Source organism: Cygnus atratus, chromosome 3 (genome assembly GCF_013377495.2).
Source record: "Cygnus atratus isolate AKBS03 ecotype Queensland, Australia chromosome 3, CAtr_DNAZoo_HiC_assembly, whole genome shotgun sequence".
In the NCBI taxonomy this organism is placed as follows: domain Eukaryota; kingdom Metazoa; phylum Chordata; class Aves; order Anseriformes; family Anatidae; genus Cygnus; species Cygnus atratus.
In genome coordinates, this window is record NC_066364.1 from 31,563,403 (window position 1) to 31,589,620 (window position 26,218).

Sequence of the window (26,218 nt, forward strand, 5' to 3'; positions counted from 1 at the left end):
AAAAAAAAAGATTTTTTTGGTAGTACTATTTGAACAAAAGATACTTCTGGAAGCAGAACAGATGAAAGCATAAACTCTGAATTGAAAGGGACCAGCTGAAGATCTTTGTTCTGTATGACCTGACATTCAGTATGTTTGCAAACGTATTGTTGTTGAGTACTAGCAAAATGCTTTTATTCATTTTTCAGAAGGAAAAAGAAAAAAAGAAAGAAGAGAAAAAGAGAGAGAAAGAATCAGAAAAAACATCAAAACAAGTAGCAGTTGAAAAGGTAAGAATATTTTATTTTCCTCAGTTACTTAAAAGTTACATGTAGGACGTGAGGATTTGAAAAAATGAAAATTTAAGTTGTAGAGAAAATAATACATATACACGTGCACACACATGAATAGTTATCTAAATAACCCACATGAATGGTTTACTTAATGTTAGTACTCCTACTTGCATACAGACGTTGGTTGACCATTTGATGAGGAATGTGTTTGGTGGAGCAGGGAAGTGAGTTAGGATTTGTTCAGATTTAAGCTCAGATGATTAAGGTTTTTAACATGTGCCATGTTGCAGCTTTATTTGCAGCTTTATTGAGCACTGTGTGATCATTTAATGCTATCTTTCTTAAATGAATCAATTTAAACAGGTGTATAATTATAAAATTGAATTTATAACTTCAGTCTAGGTAACTTGAAAACATTTGACAAAATGTGACAAACAAACCAGCTTAAGCTGCTTTTTTCAGCAGCTATATTAAAGCGTAACGAGCAGCTTTAGCAACATAGGTACGTTTAAAATTTCATGTACACTGCAAGTAGAGTTAATATTAACAGAAATAGAAGGGATAACTTAAGTTTAAGATACAACAGTTTCTTCTGAGACAGTCCTCTGACCAATTAGGTGACTCCATTAGTGTGTTCTTATCTGCTCTGTAGTCCACAGAACACATTGGGGACTCCATTTGTCAGTTAATTTGCCAGTAGTGCTGTGTTACAACTATGAAAAATGTGTATTCATAAATTATAATTGCGGGTATATTTCTAGTTCAGTTTTCTATTTTTGTTATTTTTTCAATATATTTTATATTTATTTTGCATAACCAAAAATAAATACAAAAATATATGCATCTGTGGATGGGGAAAAAACCCTCCCCAATTTAAATATCTTTTTTTCTGGAGTTGTAAAGCAGTTTTGGAATAATAAAGCAAACTTGTTATGACAATGTGAGTCTTCAGTGAGCTAGTGGGAAAGGATATCCTTACACATATGGTAGGAGGTCAAAGCATGATTATGGATGGTAATACAAATATTAAAATTCTTGATTATTGAAATTTTGTAAAAGTACATTTTTTTTGCATCCACCCAAATTAAGTGTTTTATTCTCATGATTAGAACAATATAATTCAGTTCTATGGGCTAAAAATATTGCTGTGGTTTCTAAGTGTTAACTTCTTAAAGCCTAGAGGTCTAGTGTTGGTTGGGGCAGGGGGGGGAGTTGCTTTTGCAAGGGTTCCTCAACCTTGTCTCATCATGGCAAGGACTACTTAAGTGAGAAGAAAGGACAGCAGTGCACAGTTACAGCTGAGGGGTTACCAGTTAAATGGTTAAGCAGGAAAAAGAGGTATTTTGATTTTAAATGCTTGTGCTACAAAATGTGGCATTTTGTAAATACATCGGCGTTAGGTAATAGTGCTGTTGTAACAGCTGCAAAATGTTTGAACATGCAGTGCATTTTATTTCGTTATTAATGCAACAGCACTGGTTGCTCAAATGAAACTCATCTATGTGTCTCTTTGATTTAAAAGATTCTTTAAGCTGGGACTTTTCAAGGCTTTTAAGGATCGTTCAAAATACACTATTTTTAGATACCACTTGTAACTGTTACTTTAAAATTGCAGTCAGTTTCTAGAATCCAAGGGAAAGAGACCTATATTGAATGCTTGTGTTTCCATTGGAAAGTACTGGTGAGATAGAGGATCTGAAGATTTTTATTTATGTGTATAGTCATATATTGCTGTTTTTTCATGTGATTCTGCTTCAGGAGATCATAAACAATAACATTCTTCTTAGTTTGACTAATAATGATGGAATTTGTGTCCCGTTAAGACTGACTGTAGGGTATGTTAAATATTGCGTGTTGAATCAGTAGGAGGATGATGGAGTCTTGACCACAGTATGATATTCCCAGCAACCACCACAAGCAGCAGATGCCAGTTTATCCCAGTTCCGAGCTTTCTGAAGAAGGAAACAACTTAAGAATTCTTTGGATGCTTCATATGTGCAGTCACTGGTCACCTTCATCAGGCATCATATACCTCAAGTGTAGACGTTCCAGGCTTGAAAAGTCAATAAAGTAAAAGCACGTAACCAAGCAATTGTCAGTTTTACAGGAATTTTGTTGATTAAGATGATTCAAGCAGTGTTTTAGCCATCCTATAGAAGAATCAATGAAGATTGCGGGGGCAGAGGGGGGAGGAGGAGGCTTTAAGCTAGCAAAAAGTTGGAAATGAAGCTATTAAGAAAACTTCAGATAGCTTTCCAAAAGTGATGTATTCCTATGAGCCTTAAGTTCCTAGTATCATTTTTGTATCTTATACTGAGTTCAAGTTTGTTAGCTTTGGAAACGAGTTTTTAAAAAACCAAAAACTTGAAAAAAAAAAAAAAAGGCAAAATGTTCCCATTCAGTGCTTACGTTCTGGTCTCTGCGTCAAAGAACCAACTAATCTGCTCCTATGGTTGCATATAAGAGCCTTTCACTGGTGACTAACTGATCTTTAGTCTTTCACAAGCTGAGTGTCTAGCCCTATTTCTCTGGCATTTTCACATACTGCTGAAAGCTTGTAACATGGGTTTAGTAAACTACATTATTTCAATATTGTATTAATGCATCAGGTAATTAGGAATTTCTTCAAGGTCCAAATGAGATCCACTGCAGAACAGTGAGTAGCAAGGATGCTTGGCTTTGACTCGATTTTTCTGGGCCGTTCCATTTTCTGTGACAAAATGGCTGGGTAATTTCTATTTTAACAAGATCTTACTATGTCAGCTGCAGAATGAGTCTAGCCCAGTGGTTAGTGTTTTATTGGGAATAGCCAACACTATGATGTTCCACATCAGGTCCTGTAGTTTCTTAAAAATCGTGATATTGCCAAACTACTGGCAGTTGTAATGATTTATTTTCAGTCTAATTGAGATCTACCTCATGAAATCTTACAATGGAATAGTAATGTTGTCAGCTTTGCTGTTATTAATTATAGCTTCTGGTGCTTCATAAAGCCTGGTCTAGTAGTCTGACATTTTTTCATGTTGGTAATAGGCTGACAGTGGTCAGCAAAGACAGGGAGTTAGCTTTCCTCTTAAGTGCTCATTTGATCCTATAGTACTGTGTACGTGTTTGTCCTGGTTTCAGTTAGGACAGAGTTAATTTTCCTCCTAGTAGCTGGCAGGGTGCTATATTTTGGATTAGGATGAGAAGAGCGCTGATAACATGCTGATGTTTTAATTGTTGTAGAGCAGTGCTTACACCAAGCCAAGGACTTTTCAGCTTCTCGCTCTGTCCTGCTAGCGAGCAGGCTAGGGATGCAGCAGGAGCTGGGAGGGGACAGACCCAGGACAGCTGACCCAAACTGGCCAAAGGGGTATTCCATACCATCTGACGTCATGCTGAACAATATATAGGGGTGGCTAGCTGGGGTGGGGGGCCGGCTGCTCGGGGATAGGCTGGGCATCGGTCAACGGGTGGTGAGCAATTGCATTGTGCATCACTTATTTCGTACACATTATTACTATTAATACCATTATTATTATTATTGTTGTTGTTGTTATTCTTTTCCCTGTCTTAATAAACTGTCCTTATCTCAACTCACAGACTTCACTTTCCCGTTTCTCTCCCCCATCCCGGAGAGGGAGGGGGGAGGGTGAGCGAACGGCTGTGTGGTGTTTGGCTGCCAGCCGGGCTAAACCACAACAGTGTTGATCACGGGTCTCAGTTGATAAAACTTCTTATTCCTATATAGCAAACTTCGTGTAACCACTAGATATCAAAGTTTATATTGAAGGCTTAATTGATTCAGCAGTATTTTGAGACTTTCTAAAGATGATGACTTGCCATAATATAACTAAGCTACCAATACAAACTACAGTGTTCAGTGTCAATACTCTTCAGTTTCTCCAGGAAAACTGTATAATAATTGGAATACTAGACGTTCAGTCAGAAAAGTAGAATTTTATATTTGGTTTTAGAATTTCTAATATGGGCTGAATATTTCAAATAGGGCTGGTATGGTAATCTGTCTGGATTCAAATTTGTCTTTTAAAGCAAATTAATCAGTAAAATAAGTATTTCTGTGATGTTAAAATTGTACTCTAAGGGGTTTATTGCCTTTGTTAGATCATCTTTACAAAGGTTTGAAAAACAATTTTTTGGGACGTTGCTACTTGGACAGTTAAAATATGATTATTGGCACGCCTCAGGGAAATGAAAGTAAAGTATGGGTAAATGTTAGTCCTTTTAGACTTTTAAGTATCTTTAGCTTTAAGAGGGTGCCTTCCAAGAACAAATCATGTTAATTTTCAATGAAATATTAGTTCCATGGTTTAAGCTAGTAATCGAGAGCTAGAGCTTCTAATATCACAGAAGACATGCATACAGTTTTAAATGGGAAGTTACAAGTGACTTGAAGGCCTCAGGAGCTGTAACTATTGGCAGATCATATTGGCAGTCAGAGGAGATGGGTGCTACTTTGCCAGCACACTCATTTCACAAATCCATATCTGGATTTTAAATAAAGCAGTTACAAAATTAAAGGGAAGTAATAATTCTGTATAAGGGTGGGCAGAGAAATGGAGCATGAGGAATAAAGCTCTTGAATTTCTAACTTTAATGAGGAACAGGAAATAAAATCTCTCATTTTGTGTGAAATTGCGAACTTCCTTGAACACAATAAATAACCATCTAGTAAGTATAAAGGGACATACTTTAGGAGTAAGGGACTACTGAAGGAATACTCTTCAGAAATCTGGCAGCTTATTCTAGGAGCAGTTGACCTAATGACGCCTGGACTCTCTGGGGATATTCTTGTATCCTGTTTTCCTTTCATTCACTGCCAACTGATTTTGCCCAGAATAATCAAGGTGATGCTTTAAAAGTAGAACTACTTGTCACGTTATTCTCTCAGTATTCAGTAACTCACATTTTTACTGTCTCCCAGAAAGGTCTTCTGGCATTCATCAATTTTCAGCTTAAAGTCTTTCATTAATGTCTTTTTTGAAGCTGGCAGGGACCAAATTCTGCCATCTCCAGCACTCCAACACCGCTCTTTCAGTGAATGCCCTTGTCTCTTAGAAACCCAGGGTACTTCTTCCCGTTCTCCTTGTGCCATTTCCACAGTTACAGTCTTCAAGTTTCTTTTTTTTCCTCATACTTTAAATAACCTTCCCTTTACAGTTGCTTTGAGAAGAGATTGTAAGAAAACTGCTGGAACAAGCACTATGCAGTTATTCTTGACGTGAAAACTGGGGACTGATCACGTGGAGCTGAGATGTCCAGCCAAAGCCCAGCTTGTTTGCGAGCAACAGAAATACCAATATAAATAGCAATATAAAATATATTGAATTGCAGGAATAAATAAATGAGGCTATTCATGTGTTTCATAATGTTTCTTAAGGGCCAACAGCAAGAGTAATAGCACAAGAGAGACTGTCATGCACTGAAGGAAATTTTTAGATGTTTTGTAAATGTAATTATGACTAAGATTTTAAATTAGCTTAAAATCTGATGCTTTAAGAGCCAGTTTGTGAAGAGAAGGAAGAAAGTCTGTAGTCTGCCACAAGTCCTACGTATTTCACTGATGGTAATGCGTGAAAATTTTTAATTTCTTTGAGAAAAAACAGCTAAGCTTTCAGTAGTCATCTTTTAAGCTTCATAGTCCTGCCCACCCTTTCATCAGCTGCTGAGTAGCTTTCCTTTCTTATTAATTAGTCCATTGCACAGTCAAAGTACGTGAACTTTCCTAAATCAGCCACAATTTTTTGTTTTCCTTTTATGCCAAAGCTGATAGAACTAGTTCTTAGTTGGGGATCAAAACACTGAACTCCTTTTTATTTCTAGTATTTCTACTGAGAAGGACTTCTTCATCCTGAGGAAATAGAACGTGTTCATTTTAGTCATTTGGTAAATTTGAGAAGAATACCTAGCCTAAGTATTCTACTAGTGCGTAAGGGAGCTACCAAAGCCTCATTAGTAGTTTTTGGAACTAAAACTTAAACTGTACATTCCTTTTGTGTAGCGCCTCCACTTGTAGCACAAAGGAGCACTTGAGGTAAGTTCCATGGTGCTGCTTCAAGCAGTGTGCACCCCATCCATCTTGTACCTGTGTCCACTGAAAGGAGGGATGGGGTACAATACAACCTGGTCATTAAAGCTGCACAGAGTGGAGTCAGGAAGTTGGTGTTTGAGGATAATCAAATGGAATCTGATCTCTACAGAACGGACAGGAAACTCTTCGTACATTTGGCAGGACTTCTAATAAGTGAGGCTACAAATACTAATAAGTATTAAGGATATAATACTTCATTTAGTAAAGGTACTTGTGTTGCACAATACTTGAATTAGAACAGAGAACTTGGATTGAGTTTTATGAATGAGACCTCCTGAATATCAGAGTGACTAACACAATTCTATTTTTTTTTCCAAAACATGCATTATATATCCATCTGCAGTACAAATTCAGACAAAAATAGGCATAACCAGGCATGATGTCTTGTAGTTCGAGAGCTTCCAAAGTAAGGAAGAGAAAATCCGTGTGCCTAGAACATTCAGATTTTTGTAGGGTTCAACTTTTTATAGAGATTTAATTTTTAAATGAAGGAAATCTGATGTGCTTGAGTGCTAGCAATCTAGAATTTAGCCAGTAGTGATCTGTAAAACCATCCCTGGAAAACTTGACAAGTATTTCTGGTATCCAAAATTACAAAGTTCAGCTAAGTCCATGGCACTGAGTGATTTGAAGGTGCTTGGATTTGGCACAGTATAGCTTTTTATGGTGTTTATTTTAAAGACTTTGCATCAGTTGAAGGCTTTCATGAAAACATTGTGATGGTTTCTCTGTAAAAGACTGCGTATTGAGGGTTGTAATCTGATTTTTCGAAAATGGGCTCTGTGAAGACAGTTTTTGTTCTGTTTGGACAGTAAAGTTAAGTAGTTAGGATGTAAAGAACAAGGTGTTTTTTTTTGTCTTCACCAACTACCTGTGCTTTTGCAAACTAATAATGATATTCAGAGTTAAGAACTTTTTTATTCTCATGAACATACCAGGATGAATGTTTCTAAAGGACTGCAGCAGTTAACTTGATTAACTGAAGTACTGTTTGACACTAAGTTTAATTTCCTTTATTATGCTGCATTTTGAGTTTGAAATTGGCTCTTATGTATAGCGTTGAGATAAGTGACAGGAATGGGTCAGTTAGAGGCTGTCTTTTAGTGGCAGTCAATCAAATTCTATTTTTCTTCCCCAAGGTGAGGGCTAAATTGCCAGCTTAATCTCAGCAGTAAGAGTAAGCTGCTGCCTCTGTCCAGGTAGGACCAACTTGTACCAGATGGCCAGTGTTTTGGAGGTACTGACAAGTTTATTTGCACTTTAAAAGTGCTAGCAAACCCCTCAAGCAGAAGTGGAGGCATATCATATTAGCAGCTTTTCCACTTCATATAGCAGAAACGGTGTCAAATATTCTTTCGCTGAAGAGGAAGAACTTACTGTAGTTTTTTGTGTTGTCCCCTCACCCTCCAAAGACAGGTAAAACTCCCACAATAATCAATCCATCCAGGCAAGTGAGGCAAGAGGAATATTGGTCCCCGTTGACTGGAAGAATGAAAACTTGCTAAAATTTTGGTCTCCGCTTAAAGACCAATTTGATGGAGGTGATATACTTAGGTGTTTAGGAGTATCTTTGACGTGATGGATATTGACCTGAACGATAAAATGTAAATGCAGAATTAAATCATTGATATTGTAAATGTTTTCTTGATTATGATATGATTGATGAGCTCTGCTAAATCACTTGAATAGTTATTCATGTTCTTCTAGCCCTATAACCACAATTTTGCCTTCCTGAATGATTTCATTTTTAATGCTTTTTCTTTGTAATCTTACATAAAATGTTAATATATAAGCAATTGAGTGTTTATCAGAGGAACAGAGAAATAAACAGGTTTTGCACTATGACTGTATAGTCTCTTTTATATACTTAGTGCTTGTGCTCACAAAATTCAAACAAAGTAGATTTGATTTAAAGCTCAGGAGTCAGGAGTAAGTGGTAAGACGTAGGACAACCTGTTTCCCTTCCTCCTACTTCCACAAAGGGTGAAGAGTTTTCAGGCTTGTTCTGTTTTTTATGCTTGTTCTGCATTTTATGGACTTGTGCAGACTGGTTTTATATTTCTAATCATACCTTTCCAGTGTTTTGGAACAGACCAGATTATTTTTGAGTTGTTTTGTTGCTTCTGTTGAATGGTTTACAACATGATTCTTCTTCCCAAAGCTGTGCAATTCATTTTTTTTGTGCAGGGAACAAAGGATTACTTGTGTTTAAGGATTGCTTTGAAAAATAGTCTTTATTTCACAGAAGTAATCTGTCATGGGTATTATTATTTATTAAGAGTTGTAGCCAAAGATATTAAGAAATAAATATTGTAGGTAGAAGCAATTGAAAGAAAGCCTTGTTTTGTCATACGGGGGGTGGGAGGGGAAGGACATTCGTGTTTTTTTTTTTTAGTTTTGGAAAAAGAGTCAACCATAGGTATCACATTTTTTCTCTTCAGTGCAGCGTGCTTTCTCTGTATCTGCTTGATTCTCTCAACTCTGCTCTGTGGCATAACATTGTTTTCATGTTATTTCTAAATAAATGGAATCTTAAAACTATGAAAACAAGCTTGGGTTTTGGCTGCTTTGGTTAAATTTGCCTTTAATTTTCTACACTATTTTTAACCAAAAGGTATTCCTAAGTGTGCTTCGTTTTAGTTGATCCTCAGTTGTTTTTCCTGTATACTGAGTCAAAACCTTAAAACAGACATGGTTTTGGGATTGATAATACATATTAACAGGTGTCATTTTCAGGTTTCTCCTGCTTGCTTGTGATAAGCTTCATCTTTTTTCTATATAACCTTGAGACATTTAGGAAGGCAACTCATGCAGAATTGCTGGAATATGTTATACTGCAACCTTCACTTTTATGCATCAATTCTAAATTGGAATAAGTGCTGAGGTACGTTAGTCCTACTTTTAGTCTGTTGACATGATTTTACATATATAAATCTGCATATATATGTTTAGCAAAAAGAAGAGCGTGCACTTAAATTAGCTTGAACTAAATTAGCCTTATTCAGAGATGGACACTATCTTTAGATTAAAAGCATCTATAGGACCAAGTCTTACGCATTTTGAGGCATTTGAACCGTAGGAGCATGCATGATTGAAAGCGCAAATACGCAATCTCATATAAAGCATATTATAAAAATTACAGTACTAGTTAAATTGTGTACAATCGATCACATGTGCAAGAACAAAGAAGTATGACGCTTTTACAGAAGTGGTACTGACATGCAGAATTGAACATAAAGAAGGGGAAGGATTGGATGAGATATGAAGTTAAGAACAGGAAAAAAAAATAATGATGTTCAAAATAATAATCTTACCTTGTTTTGTATAATAGGCTTCCTTTGTTTTTCTAACATAATTCAAGTATTGGATCATGAGCAAAGCAGCCAGGTGTCTTTGTGTTTGTTTTCATTTTACTGTGCTTAGGCTAGGAGAATGTGCTTAAAATCCTCAGGGGAGATACCTTACTCTAGTGTAAGGCATAGACAGGGCCTTTAGATAGGGCAACTGGGTAGCAGGAAGAGCTGTTAGATGTGTAAATCTTACTTAAGAGTAAAAATGGTAACCTATTTTTTATAAAAATTTTAGATGCCACTGGCAATGTTAAAACCTCCAATGTAAGCTTTAGCTATTAATATGATTTTTAAAAGAGTATGTTGTAAGAGGTTTCAACAAGAAGTTAACAAACACTGTAGTGAAATTTTCAGAGCCTTTCAGTTCAGGTTAACAGTTGACGTAGGTATGGATTGTGCAGCTTTTTATTAAAAGGAAAGAAGGCTATTCAGATTGAATTTAGTATGTTTTGGTAGTTGCTCGTGGCAGTAGAACAATTGCATAAAAATCTTTATGGTTCTGGCATTAATCCTGTTACCTAATTATGTCTTCACACTCTTTACTTAAAGGTATTTGAAGATATCACTCTAGCTGTGATAGAGATACAAGCAAGACAAGGTACAGGGCGGGATCTTTTAATGCAATTTGAAGGAAATGGACACGCTTCTTCTAGAAAATTTTGCGAGTTGGAAGTGTGGTACAAAGTTAAGTTGCCAGTTATCTGGTTGTTCCGATAACTAGAGTCTCTTTAATGCTAAATTGCTAATATGTCAACACTGTTAACTGATCTACAATCAGTTGTCTCCTGTCTCTGTTGCCAAAAGGGTTGCAAGTGAATGAATTCATCTTTGTCTTACCTGAAATTTTTCCTTTATAAACTTGGCACCTGCAGCTAGAAAATAGGGCAGTTCTGTGGTTTGTCCCCACGCTAGTTGTCAGGGTACTGTTGCGAAATAAATCTGTAGCACATCTTTGCTCAGCAAGCATGGCATCTCCCAGCTTGAGGGTATTGTAGATCATGTCACAGTAAGTTACTGCAGACTTGGCTGCTAGGCAAATAGTGCATTTTACACTGTGAGTAGCATGGGTAACTTCTGCTCAAGATAACCTATGGATTTTGTCTTATGTACTTAAATCCTCAGTTTACACAGTATGTACATAGCAAATACATTTTTTCTTCATTTAGAAACAGACTAAGTGGTGTAGAAGAAATTGATTTGGTTGAATCTGAGCATAAGTATTGAAATGGCTGCACAAATAAGCAAATTGGAGTCCTTGTAACATCGCTTTGAAGGGTCAGTTGTAAAAGTTCAGAATCCCTTGAAGCTATAAATCTAAAGTTTTAGTGATCCTAACATTTAGTAGGGATGCTTTAAAACATTCATTTTCAGAATACCCAGAAACTTCATATAGGTTCATATTATTTAAACTGGAGGAATAAAAGCAGAAAGAATTTTGATCCATTTGCAGTACAGATGTAGACTGCGAGACTGGATTGCAGTTTAGTAGGTGTTAAAAAATTACAGTGATATGAAGGGCGAAGAGAAAGAAGATAGTTTATTCAAGTAGAGCGAAATCCATTTTGGTATTGTGACAGGTTAAAATTAACTAGCTTCTAAAATAATTGTTTCAAAGTGGTTAAATTTGAAATGAGAACAAAACAGGGAAAAAAAGTGGCAGGAAAAACTAGTGCATTGTCATAGACATGAAAAGTTAATGATGCTTAAATATTTATTAAACACTTCTTATGGGATGCAGAGAGAAAAGAATGTAGGGATTGGGCAGCGGGGATTGGGGTTGTGAGAAGTTAATTATACAATTAACGTGCAATTAGGTGACAGGTTAATTACGCAATTAGGTGACAAGACCAAAAGCAGGGAAATGAAGGAATCAAGGTGGATAGGGGTGGATCAAGCATGAGGAAACCCAGGGAGAAAGGGATATAAAGGGCCACTCACGTGGATGCAGGTTGCTGGGCACTATGCTCGTCTGAGCCCTGCAGACAAGCAGGATCGAGGATCACTGCAGGCTACACTGCGTTTGTATCAACTTCTGTTTGCAACCATGAGATTCCCTCTTCTGTACCTGTGTGAACGCTAGCAAACCTTAAGTTGGACTACCAGACAAGTAGGATAAGAGGTTGGACACTGGAAAGACTGCAGGTCAGATGAGCCTAAGGGTCAGCAACTGGGGAGACCAGTATCCAGAAGTCAACTGTTGCAAAGGCAGCATGTCTAAGACCAGCTACTGGAGACACCCATAGCATGCTCACACAGGCAGGTGTGTAAGAGCTAGCAAACTTCAAGCTGAGTTAGCCAGTGAGCAGGAAACCAGCATCTGGAAAGATGCAAGGTCTGAGCTGGGGACTGGCTGCAGGTGTAGGGTCCTGATAACAGATTAACCTCAGTTCCGTGCAAAAAGCATTTTCCAGCAGAACAGCACTTCTGTTGTAGCCAAGGAAAAGAATGCAAACCATGTATTCACAAATAGGGATGGAAAGCAAGGTTCCTATTAGATCGTTTTTTCCCTATGTCACAGTCAAGTGCTGTGTCCACAGCAGCTTACTCTTGTCTGGAGGTCTGTAAACAAGGAATTACAAATATATAGATATGTTTGGGTGAACATGATATAACATCAGTATGACTAAAGGTTTTTAGAAGGAAAGTTGTTAAAAAAAAAAAAAAAAAAAAAGATTGGAAAAACAGTTGAATCGTTTCCAGGATACATTTACAAAACATAATACAGTGCCACATGGCTATGAACGAGCTGAGGAACTGGAGCTAATACAGCTGTATTACTGTAATATTGTCCAGGCTAATTATACAGGCTCTGTATAAGCAGGGTTGAAATACTTTTAACAGAGTTCATGTAACCAGAATGTGGTTCTAAAGCTGAAGGCATATTTAAAACAGCTTTTAGAAATGCAAGCCACGTGTATTGCATTTCACAGCTTGCAAACTGAGGTGCATTAAAACACTCCCACTCTAATCTGATTTATAGATGTTGTAATGGGACGGTGGATCAGCCACAGCTTTATGATGGATCTGTCCGGATTTTCTGCTTTAAAATGACTTATCAAAGATTTAAAAACAGGTTTTATTGGATTAAAAGTAGAATGCTTTGGTCTTACGTAATCAATTTTCATGACCAGATTAAGACAAAACAGGAAAAGGCTTGATAAACAGCTTTTCCTAGTGCTTTATATGTCCTTGTAAGCAGGTCCTCAATTCTAGGTTCAAAAGCAGTCATTTCAAAGATCTTGAGCTGTAGCAAACTCTGCACATATCCTTACCCCCAGAATCCCTATAAAACTGTTTCCTTACCTCCAGAATCCCTATAAAATTGCTACCTCTGCATGCAGGCTGTGGGCCTCTCCTTCTCAGCAGTGTTGCCATCCTCTTCAGGTTCCTACTCCTTGTGACTGTTACCTAGCGAACACGCAGTCTTTTGATGCTTTCCTTCAAGTGCCAAACTCTTGGGAGAAAGAACTTGTCCCCTTGCTTCAGACCCTATTGTGAACTTGTCAGCTTGAAAATGAATGTATACAATTAGTGTACCAAATGCGGTTTAGATCTTTTTAATAAGTAAATCTTGCACTTGCCCTTGAAATTCTTATATTCAATCTTAGACATTTTGCCTGATGTCTCAGCAGTAACTGTAAAAAATAGGCATCTTCATTTTAAGAAATTATGCTTCTACATTGCGTACGTTACTTTGAACAAGGCTAAAAGGGCCTCTGAGAGTGTCTGATGCAGATGCTAGAAAGGAGCTAAGTATGAGGCATGAAAGGTTTTAAGTTTTCTTGGAACACATTGACTAAAGTAAATGAGACCTGAGCTAACGTTTTATGTTCTGTTAAAATGGTAGTACCGGGTGGTCAAGACACGATAACAAAAGAATAGTCTTAATCCACTTTCATAGATATTATTAACATCTTAGCCTTGACCCAGATAAAAACTATATTAATGGAGCAAGATTAAGGTGCAGCTGTCTGATAGTTCAGCCAGGAAGTTTTTCATTCAGGTGACTAAAGATATGACACATTGTACGTTATCTTCTACTAGGACTGTCCTGGTTTAACTCCAGCGGGCAGCTCACCACCATGCAGTCGCTCACTCACACCCCCCACAGTGGGATGGGGGAGAGAATTGGAAAGGTAAAAGTGAAAAAACTCGTGGATTGAGATAAAGACAGTTTAAAGCAAAAGCTGTGTGTACAAGCAGAGCAAAACAAGGAATTCATTCACTATCTCCCATCAGCAGGCAGGGGTACAGCTGCTGCCAGGAGAGCAGGGCTCATCACGGGTAGTGGTACCTTGGGAAGACAAACACCATCACTCTGAACGTCCTCCCCTTCCTCCTCCTTTCCCCCAGCTGTTATTGCTGACCACGACCCCACCTGGTGTGGGACATCCCTTTGGGCAGCCTGGGCCAGCTGCCCTGGCTGTGTCCCCTCCCAGCTCCTGGGGCACCCCCAGCTCCTCGCTGGCAGGGCAGCATGAGGAGCAAGAAAGGCCTTGGCTCTGTGTGAGCACTGCTCTGCAACAACTGAAACGTCATTGTGTTACCAAATTATTTTCATCAAAAATCCAAAACACAGCACCATACCAGCTACTAGGAAGAAAAATAACTCTATCCCAGCCAAAAAAAAAAAAGCAGGGCGAAGTACTTGCCCTAAGCTGTGAAAATTTAATGAAATCCAAATACTGAGGTTTTTAAAATGGAAATTGAGATCAAGGACAACTTAAAAATGTTTTCCTTCAGCCTGAATGGCCTTCAAGTGTACAGATTCCAATTTAAAAGTGTTTCAGTTTTGTTGGTTTGCTTGATATAAACACTCTAAATTAGATTACCTACATCAGCATGAGTAGTTCAGTGTCTGAGAGTGATTCATTACAATAATCGCAATAGACTCTTAAATAATAAAATCAGAACTTCCCCTTGGAGTAACTGTTAGTTTGAGGCAATTCTTCTTTAAAGAAGAATTGCAGCCTTTTGTTTGGTTGACATGCAGTGTTTTTTCTCTTGATTAGAAATGCGTCAGAGTTTGCATGCTGAGACGTTGTAATCTGTACGACTTCAGAGTGATACCACTGTAGTGTCTCTTGTGCTTCAATGTAGTATACTTGTTTTCTGGCTCTTTTATTTATTTATTTTTTCAATATAGGCAAAATGGAAGTTCATTTGCTAAAGGTATCCTAAGTTTTTGATGTGTCAGTCTTGTTATTGAATTTCATCTTATTTAGTTACAAGTCTGAGAAAAATCCTGATAACTTATAGGAAGGTAAACAGAACAACACATTTCATTTTTAACTTGATTTAAGTATAGTATTATGGAAGAATTTATCTTTTACTTATTTACTTATACAAAAGGTACAAAAGATGTAAAGTGTTCTTAAAAAGTTCTGGGACTTCTGTGAGTGATGCTTTAAATAGATACTGGCCAAACTAACTTGTATAGTGAAAGTATATAAGCTGTCAGAAAAATCCCACCTACTGCAAACTTATAGTAAATGACTAACATTATTTTCTCATATCAGAATTCTCAAATGTTTATGCTGTCTTCAAAAGTTTTATTGCAAGCAGGTAATGAAGAAGGAGGGAATCCAATTACTTTATGCACAAGGCATGAAGTTCCTACCTAATAAAGAGCAAAGGAGGACTTTTGTACAGTAAGCATAGAGGCATCTATAAGCTCTAGTGAGTAAACTGGAAATTGCTTTTAAGTAGGTTAGGAGTGATTTTCACTAAATTATTTGATGGATCTTCAGCTTTCATAAACCCTCATGTAGCTAAGGTAGAGTACAGGAGTAAATGCCTGAGTGGGTCTGATGTATATGAAACAAACCAAATTCTAGATTCATGTGAATTTTTCATTGAAGCATGAAATTGAGGAAAATGTTCAGAGAGGGCTTTTGTGTGTATAATGTTTAAGTATGAAAATAGGAGCAGATAACTGGACTGGACAGCTGATGGATCAATCTTTGACAGTGATTGATTCCTTGCTTCAAAGGAGGAGAAGAGGGATTTACAGTAGTAACTTATGACTGCTCTTACTTTAAACTTTTTCTACTTCAGAGCTACTTGTCATAGGCTTACGTCTTGCACCATGTATGCTACCCCTTCTAATACTTCTCAGCTAAAGTAAATGAGAATAAGGTAAATTTTAATCCTAAATGCTGTTGTCGAAACTAAATGATTTGCATGAATATCTTGTGGTAGTGAATTCAGCAAAAGTTCCATTTGTTTTTTAAAGTATTTTTTCAGTTTTACGTTTCTGTTGGGTGTCACTTCCCTTCTAGAACTGTTGAACCCTTAAAAATTGTACATATGAAGTAATTGTCATGAAGTTACAGAAGCAGAAAATGGACACTCGAATTACCCAGCATTATTCTTTTATCCCAAAGCCAGTCATTTACGGTGAAAAATAACCACAATATGTTCTCTGTGTGCTGGCACTTTTGAACCTACCCTTCCCAAACAAGTTTGTTTCACCATTGTGAGTTTTATGCAAAATGTCCTCAGCTGCCTCTGTCAGAGGAGAGTAATCTGGTGAACAGGAACGTGCAGATAAGTAGCTTATAAATGCAGAGTTCAGACTGACCTATAGGCTCTGCAGTGTGTAGTCATGTCTGAAAATGTTCTGAAAGGACTGCACTGTATGAGTAGTGTGTCCTTAAATCATTTCACAAACTTGGATTGATTTCCTATTTTGTTACGATAATGATTAAAAAGAGAGAATGGGGGTAACTGAAGAGCAGTGGAGTAGTTATGAGATCTGAATATTCTTAGTTTTCTTATTCAGGGTTTAACTCACATAGGAAGACCTGACATCGTCTGTTCTGTCCTCCAAGCAAGCTGGGATAAAGCTTTCCGTTTCCCATTCCCCTACCCATCTTGTACACCTCGTAGTCAAACATCCACATGGGCGCTATCCTGCGAGTCAGGGAAGGACAAGCTGGTTTTTTTTTTGTTTTGTTTTGTTTTCAGAAACGGAACATGGGTTCCAGCAATAAACCTTGTAGTGTCCACCTGCCTGTGTGAATTTAATAGATGTGTGACTGTTGGTCAGGGTCAGGTACTGACCTTTCTTCTTGTCTTGCCCATGAGGATAACCATATCCTTGTAGACAACATCGTATGTGCTGAACTGTAATCTTTGTGCAGAGGAAGGGGGAAGATTGACTTGGCAATGCTTTCATTATTTCTCTTTCCTCTGATGAGACAGAATGAATTATTCATTTAATGGTTATCTTCAAAAATAGCTGGCTGAACAAAATCTGATGAAGTGCCTGACTGAGACAGCAGACTTTCTACAGTATACAACTTAGGCTTCAGGTGTTACTTATGGGGTTCTTCACAACCCCATCTCCTGTAGAGCTGCTGTCTATGTCTCTGGGAGAAAACATGGTTGTTGTTCAATGAAGTGGGAGTTTACCTTTGGATGAGGCTGGTGCAAAACTGTGTTAAGCTTAAACTTAAGGCTTTGAGGCTTGTGTATGCTAGGCTTCGATGGGAAAACAGATTGGGAGCTCACTGTGATTTGTGATTTGCACTTTCTTGAAGCTGTGCAGGTGGTGCTCAGCAATGTTCAAAAACACTGCTGTGTTACCAGCGCTGTTCTAGTCAGAAATTCAAAGCACAGCACCACACTAGCCCCTCTGAAGAAAGTTAACTCCATCCCAGCCAGACCCATACAGGCAATTTGTTTGCAAAATATATGGTATAAATCAGATTTCAGTTCTCTTGTCCTTGTCAAAGAACTGTTCTTATTTACTGGAAGATTTGCCTTACGGGAACATATAAGAGAGAAACAAATCTATAAAATCAACCCTAGACCTTGATGTGTTATAGAGTAATTAACATTGTCACTTGCTGATTTATTTGGTTTAAACTAATTCAAGAAAAGTGTTTCACATAAATGAGATTGAACTAGAATGGTGTTATTAGTGTTATATTGAGAGCAATGCATTGTTGAGAGTTCAATAAAATGTAATATTGGTTTATACAAAAGCTTTGCTTTTTGAATCGAGACCTAGTAGGGACAAATAAAATGATTTATTTTTTGCTGGTCTAAACTAGTATTCTTACAAAACCTGTTTTTCAAATTAAACCTTTATTACTGCACAGAATGAGAAAGAATAGCAGAGGAGAAAACAGCAGTGCATCATTAAATGTAGGTTGCTGAATTATGAGTTATTCTTTCACAATGGAATGGAAAACTTTCTCATCCTATGAAAATAGTGCAGTTCTCTAGAATGATGTTCTTTTGATCTTGGAAGGATGTCGTCAGAATTTGAGCAAAATAAAACGCAAAACTTTGATTTCAGTACAAATATTTTAAAACAAAAAAAATCTTAGCCATGAAATGTTAGAAAATGAGAAAGATGGATAAGTGATTTTGATTATATAATACCTAGTATTGCTATGGATTAGAAGCAGACTGGTGTGAATCTTAGGAAAAATTACGTTACATAAAATTATTCAGGCAGGCTTAAGCACTTGCTTAAAAATTGTAATAAATTACAGATGGCCTGATTTTATTCACAGTTGACTGCTTTTTACAGCAATTAGGACAAGAATTCTGTTTGTGATAGCTTCTTAGCACATAATATTAAAGTTGACCAAGTTGCAAAGTGGAGGCATATGCAGATTGCCAGCATCTAATGTTCTGTCTGCTAATTTCAAGCCAATTAACTTCTAGTGAAGGTGTGAGGAAGTTAAGATCCATATAGTCATTTCTGTATTTCCATTTTACATAAACAGGAAAGAGATGTTTCTTATTATCTGTAGAAGATATTTTCTCAACTGCTCATTTTGTTTGTTGGAAGTAAAGTTATGGAAAGTTCCCAACTAATTTTAAATACTTGCTCTTTAAATACTAAAATATTATTTATTTTGTTACCTAAGGACTACTTGTGAATAAAGTTTTAGTACTACGTTGTCATGGTATGTTTTTATTGTATTGTAGATGGAGATTAATTTGGGAATAAAATTGGGAGTCACTCATCACTGGATAGTAAATAGAGAACAGAATGAGAGCAAAAACTTGAAGAGGGAGTTGTTTCCATGATAGCAACTTGATCAGTTTTAAGCACGCAGCTATGTTTGTCTTACTAAAACGCAGCCACTACAGGTACTGTGATTATCTAAGGTTCTGACAATTAGTTTACCTCCTAAATATTAAACCAAAATTCAGGTATTCTTTGAAGGAGTAGCATTTGCATCAGTCTCAATGTATCACGCGTTCTTTTCAGAGAATAATAAAGGGAAATTCTGATCAGACAATAGAAGAAAGAGCTATTCTTGACCTCAGTCCATTCTTACTCAACTCCTGTTAAGTACTCACCTTTCCATATCATCCCATACATATTGGTATGCCTCTTGGGATCCTCATAGCAACTGTAACCTCTGCTGCAGTTGAACTTGATTGTTTTTCCCAGTTTTATTAAGTATGGAAAATGAATATCACATAATATTTATGCAGTAGATACTTTCATTTCATTGCTGAAGCAATCTTCAGAGGTGTTACTAAAAATGATCTCTCAGAGAGAGCTTCAGGAATAGGCTATAGTAGATGAAACAAAATCCAATACAAAGGAACGATTACTTATAAATGAGAGAACTCATTGGTATAAAACCAATCCTAAAACAGTGGTTTCTGTGTATTCAGCATCACATCAGCTAAGATGGATGAGCACTTTAGAAATCAGTGTTTTATGCCAAGAATTACTTGCCTATACTCTTCCACAGAAGACTGCTTTAGCCCCCTTCCATTGAGAACTTAAAACAATGTTAGGGTGCCTGAAAGCATGGAAGGCTTTCAGCCTTAGCAAAACTGTCTGGCAAGAGCAAATAAAATAGCTGATGATTTCTACGTGATCTTTCTTTTGAGACAATCAGAGTGGTTGAGGTTGGAAGGGATCTCTGAAGGTCACCTTTTGAACAGCATATTGAACAAAGAGTTCGCCAGACAGCTTTCAGCAGCTCCAGGCTGGGAGACTCCACAACCTGTGCCAGTGCTCTGTCACCAGCACAGCACAGAAGTGCTTCCTGATGTTCACACAGAACCTCTTATGTTCCAGCTTGTGCCCATTGCCTCTTGTCCAGGCACTGGGCACCACTGAAAAAAGCCTCCCTTCAATCCCCTGGCTGAACAATCCCATCTCTCTCAGCCTTTCCCCATAGGAGAAGTGCCTTAAATCAACGTACTGGCCCGTCACTGGACTCTCCCTAGTCTGTCCATGTTTCTTTTGTACTGAGGAGCCCAGCACTCCAAGTGTGGCCTCACCAGCACTGAGTAGAGCAGAAGGATCACCTCCCCAGACCTGTTGGCAGTACTTTGCCTAGTGAAGTCCAGAATACCATTAGCCTTCTTAGCAGCAAGGGCACATTGCTGCCAAGGGCCCTTTCTGCCAAACTGCTTTCCTGCTGGTTGGCGCTCAGCTTGTCCTGGTGCCTGGGGTTGTTGCTTCCTAGGTGCAGGACTTCGTGCTTCTGCTTGTTAAACTTCACGAGGTTCCTGTCAGCACATTTCTCCAGCCTGCCCAGGTCCCTCGGGATGGCAGCATGACCCTCTGGTGTACCAGACACTCCTCCTGGTTTTGTGTCATCTCCAAACCTGCTGAGGAGCACACTCTGCCCCGTCATCCAAATCCTTAACAAAGATGTTGAACACGACTGGACGTAGTGTTGGCCCCTGGGGACACCACTAGTTACTGACCTACAAGTAGACTTCATGCCACTGATCACCACCTTCTGGACCTAGCCACTCAGCGAGTTTTCAGGCCACTTCACTGTCTGCTCATCCAGCCCGCACTTCATTAGCTTCTCTACAAGGACCTTACAGTAGATGGCATCAAAGGCCTTACTGAAGTCTGGGCAGACAGCATGCAGTGCTCTCCTCTTTCTACCATGCTAGCTGTTCCATCACAGAAGCTTTTCAGATGCGTCTAGCATGACTTCCCCTTGGTGAATCTGTGCTGCTCCTTTTTAACCACATTTGTCCTTCATGTGCCTAGAAATGGTTTCCAGGACCAGCAGGTCTGTCACCTTCCCACGGGTCGAGGTGAGGCTGACTGGCCTGTAGTTCCCTGGTCATCCTCCTTACCTTTCTTAAAGACAGCAGTGATAGAAGAATGTACTTAAGTAAAATTTTAAAAGATAATGGGGGGGCGGGGGGATGGGAGGAGGATTACTGTATCTCAGCTAGATATTATCAGTGCAATTGCAGAAAATCATGATACCCATACTGGGTCTCAGTAATGATTCTTTCCCTGCTTCTCTACTGAAGAGATTTGCTTTATGGGTGAAAATTGGAAGACTTGCCAATCTGAGGAGCTGTATAAACAGCTGAAGTATGCAATAACTGCTGAACAAGCAATAACTTCAATGGATTGTTGTTGCCCTCTTCAAAACAGGGGCTAGGTTTTTCTTAGGGCAGAAAATTCTAAGTCATGTTGGATACCAAGCTGATAGCAGGGGGGGTGCAAAATAATTGACTTCCAAGAAGCTTGTTGTGGCGTCAGGTTTTTCTCAATGACACTTGCAAATAATCTGCTTTCAGTTATCTCAGAATAATTTAAAGCTTACAACATTGCTTGGTTTCAATAGATGCATGAAAATGAGAACAACCTTAAAGTAAAGTGTAGTGCCCGTTTGTGACAACTGTGAAAAATGGAAATTTAAGGCCTGTGTATGGAAGACCTTTGATGCTCTGCTGTTTGCAAGGGCAGTGTTTCAGGAGTATAGACTAGTACCATAAAGATTTAGTTTTTCAATTAGAAGTTGTTTATATATGATATGAAGTAAACATATCCAGAAATTGCTGAAACTGTGTACTTCACTTATAAAGCCGCACATACTGCTATGCCAGCCTGAAATATGTTTAAAATGGTAGCCCCAGTAATTGTGAAGACTCCGCTTGAAAGTAAATACACAAATACTGCATACCTGTCCCTTTATACATGACTCCATTATAGCAGATTTTTATGCTATTTATTATTTATTTGGTGCTGCTTTGTCTCCTATTTTTATGCAGCCTTTTTCCAAAAGATACTACAAAGAGTAATTAATCTATTAGTGGTGTCAATAATTAACAATAATTGCTGTGATATTCTAGCAGACTAGTAATAGTAATAGACTGAAATGAATCTTAGTGCAGCAGAAGTCCCAAGCAGCCTTTTGTCATGGTATATGACACTGCTACAAAATTAAAGCAGGTCACTAATTGAAACACTAAGTTAAAGCAATTTCACTGCCTTGTTATGCAGTTCTTTAGCCCATTGCATGCTTCTGTGCACACTGCATGCAGGGATTTTTTTGCTAGAGCAAATCAATATTTCTCTGAAAGATGAGCAGGGATGAGTTTGGGTGTGCAGGTTCCTGTTTCCTGTCACTGCAGATATTTCCTAGAGGTTTTCGATGGATACTTGCTTGTTTCAGAGGGGTGTCAGTAGTATGTTGGGTTTTGGGTAGTCTTGAGTTCCCTCACTGCTCTTTACAGACACCAACCTCATTTACTCTTTATTCCTAATTTGCAGGAGAGGAAAGGATTATGTATACAAAGATAACTCCATACCCATGCAGTGAAATATGTTACAGAACTGTAAAATTCTCCTAATACTAAATACTAAGATTTAAGGACTTTAGCAACCTCAGCAGACTCAGCGGCTCTGTCAAAGGCAGCTATCGGGATGATAAAGGTGCGAGCGAAGCACATTTTCTTGATCTCAGCCCAGTGCCCAGCCTGACAGTGCTCTTCTGCTGTCCTTCAGGAATCGGTTCTAGTTAAAAGCCGTGCAAAAGATGAGAAGTTTCCTTCTCCAAAGGAGACAAATAGTGTCACTTGCCTTCAGGTTTACAAAGGACCGTGAAAACACGTCTATGTGGAAGCACATCTGTGCTTAGCATCTATAAAGTCAGCACATTCTGCAGATACTGTTTTCAAGAAGGGTAAATAGTATCTGTCTTTAGTCTGCTTCTGAATTTTTACTACAAGCTTTTGAAAAATTGAACTTTTTTTCTCTTTAATGATGCAGAACGGCATAGTTTGGATGCTGAAGTTAGTCAATAAATAAGAGTATAGACAGATTTCTGGCTGGTGCATGATAAGCGGTGGCTCAATTTAAGATTTCAATTTATTTTTAATTTATCCTGGAAGTTTTATTTAAAAATTGATTATATATCAGTGAAGGAATAAGGATAATGTTTTAGAGTAATACGCCTTGTCCTTTATGACCAAAACTGTAATTTATATCCTTATAAATCAAATTCATTACAATAAACAAATACAGAAAAGAGTTTTTATTTCTGATACTGGAGCAGCATCTTTCACGGGAATTTTTAAGCACTTTATATTTTTCAGAAAATTTACTTGTGATTTTTTTTTCTTTCTAAAGCCACAGAAGAAGGAGGATCAACAATTAGAAGCTAAAGCAAGTCCAAAAAAGTCATCAGAACCCACTATTGACCTTTTAGGACTTGGTAAGCAATAAATAATTACCTGTTTTTCTATCAAACACAGATACATCATTTTATATTTTAATAAATATTCTCTCTGCTTACTGATATTGTTAGCTGAATTTGAAAACCGTAAGATTGAGTCTCTGAATTTGAAACTATAAAGGAAAATGCCATGGGGACGTGTGTGTATCAATACTTGTGTTTTGCTAAGGAGAGTAATGAGCTCCTGTGGGAAGGGGAAGTTATCAAAGTGATCTTCAAAGGGCTTGCGGATGGTGGAATTTCAGAGTTTATGGTACAAGCATACTTTTTAATTGAAATGCTGAGGTAATCTGAATTGTATTTCTCTAAAATGCCTTATATCTAAAATCCCTATCTTAGTTAAAAGAACAATAAAGTGTCTCACTGCAACTGACCAGTATCTTGTAAAATTAAATACACTGGGCACTGCTTTGTCATACACTGACTGTGACAGTCATTCAGTTTTATGTGATACATCTTTTGTTTTCTTGACTGGCAGGTAACCATCAATTTGTCTTGTAAATAAACTGTTTTGGACATTAATAATTTAATTTGCAACATCTTCATATGCTACCGTAATTTTTATGTGTTTCCTCTGCTTGTTGAAGGCCATATTTCTATAATATATGTGTTTACCCATTGGATAGAAACAAAACCTAGAAAAACAAAATATTACAATAATTACGTTAAATCCCTTTTATTGTTTGAATTATTTGTTTATGAATTTGAATATTGTTTATGAATTGGGAGTGGATATTAGTATATTCAATTTAAACTATTCTAGATTTCTACATAGTTTTTACAGGGTATTGCATGAGGCAGATAAGCTTTTAAAATGTAACTATTTTTCTAGTCTGTAGTACAACCTGGAATTTGTTGGAAAATGTTTTGTTGCCTTTCTTAAAAAAAAAAAAAAAACACTTTTGGGTTTAAGGTAATAATGTTACAGCAAAGCAAAAAGTGTCTTCCCTATTTTAGAATTTACACTGGCATTCAGAACGCAATTTATTTTCCCTCTGTATGCAGAGTAGCTGTGAAATACTGTTTTTGTACTGGTTATGCATGTGTGTTGTGGTCCGTATCTCATCCCAAGTAATCTGCTACTATAGGCAAGCAAATCTTCATTAACACAGTAGAAGTTAGATTATGGATATAGAATGAACTTGTTAAAAACAAAAGTAATTCAGACGTCACGGAAAACTGGTCCCCCCTTTCTTTTCCTTTACCAGACCGACTACCTAATTAAGAATTAAAATTTAATCAATATGTGGTTCTGAGGCTGTCAGACTTCTGTGTCCTTTTAGTTATTGTTTGAAAAGAATCTTGGTAATGCCGCTTTATGATGCGGTAATGAACTCGGATCACATCGAGATGTAATATGCAATAGAAAGAGAATTATAATTGTGTTCAGCAGCTGTGGTTCTTCATTGTAAGGAAGCATAGCGAGATACACAAAGGGCAAAGTTTATAATTTGTATTGTAGCATAAAATGATTTTAGAGGAGGGGGTGTTAAAGACTTCTTCAGTAACAAATTGAAAGGCAGTGTAATAAGTTAGTATCACTTAGAGTCTGCTGAGCTACAAATGAGATGGATTAATGAGAGCAGACCTGCATATTTCATTTGGAGAGTTGTCTTCTAATTAATTCCTTCCGTGGACTACTTGTTATTAATTTGTTGGTTCAGATAGTATTAAAAGAGAGATCACTTCAAAACAATATATATGCCATACCAAACAATAATAGAGTGGACACGATTGTATAGCTCATTTTTCTTACTGAGTGGACACATTTCTAATAACAGTGATTCATTCCCTCAGGATTTTATTTCTGCAAATGGAGAACGATAGTAGTTTTCACTAGACGGATCAGAATCACTTGTAATAGCAGATTAAGTAATTTTAATGGATCATGATTCATGCTAGAAGAATTCTGGCTTTCAAAACAGCCTGGCCTCTTGTGGAGTATTTTCTTGAGTAAAGAGTAGCTTTGGCTATTAAGTTAACCTCTGGGTGATTGCTTTTTTTTTTTTTTTTTGTCTCCAGTACTTTTTTTTAATAGTGACCTCATCAGAAGGTAAACCTAATCCTGTGTAATAGGACTTACCCTGAGAAAATGAGAGGCAGTTGTAGCTAGACAATATAATTTTCTGGAAATATTTTTTTATTATTATTTTTCTTTACAAAATGCAAAATTCTCAAGGTAATATGCCTGGGCAAATTGCATCTTTAAAACTTCTAATAGCAGCAGAAGCATAATGCAGAAAAATAGTACAGTCACCAAGGATTTCTTATGAGCTTTTAAAATAGATTCATATGGTTTCCTTGAGTTCGTCCTGTTCAGGAGGCTATTACTGCGATAGTGCTTGGAAATTCAATTTTTGATGATCCAGCTACATAAACATTTGTGCCTTTTGGCCTTTTGTTTCAATGTAGATTTTAATTCAGTAATCCGCAGACACAGAAAGGTGGGAAACAGACATGTACAAGCTAAATGTTCTTACATTCTTCACAAGCAATAGTGACAGTTAATGTTCTTGCTGTGCTACCTCAAATTCTTTCCTTTACTTCCCAAGCTGTGAGAAATCACAGCCTATTTCTGCAGGCTAAAACTGCTGCTCCTTTTTGTTATTGATCTCTACAATTAGTTGGATCTTGCCCACACTGAACACGAGTGCCCTATTGAGAATGTGAGGACTTGGAAGTTAATGCCAAAGTCGGTAGCATGGGATTTTATAACATTAAGTTTTAATAGGGGAATTATAGGAAACATTTTTTCAGTTTGAAAGTCACAGCATGTGAACCAGAGTTGTTCAGCATTTAAGTCACTGTCACTGCTCTCTCCATCTCAGTGGTGTTAATCTTGCATTCTGTGCTGCTTGGTGCCTTGGGGTTTTCTCTCACAAGAATTCTCTCCGCTTATGTCAGATCAATAGAAATAAAGACAATTTAAAGAAATATTTGGAAAAAAATATAGCTATGTAGGATAGTGAGAATCTTTGAGAATCTTTTTTTTTTTTTTTTTCCTGAATACTATTATGC

At 37.4% G+C, this 26,218-nt stretch overlaps 1 protein-coding gene across 2 annotated transcripts in view; it reads left to right on the plus strand.

The window, feature by feature from the left end:
- The window catches only part of SMAP1 (small ArfGAP 1), a 92,656-nt gene that overhangs the window by 47,119 nt on the left and 19,319 nt on the right, over positions 1-26,218 (plus strand). For both annotated transcript variants that reach the window (XM_035542989.1, XM_035542990.2), the window contains 2 exons: positions 189-269; positions 23,095-23,179. In XM_035542989.1, coding sequence (XP_035398882.1) covers positions 189-269; positions 23,095-23,179 — 166 coding nt within the window. The remainder of the gene's footprint in view (positions 1-188; positions 270-23,094; positions 23,180-26,218) is intronic.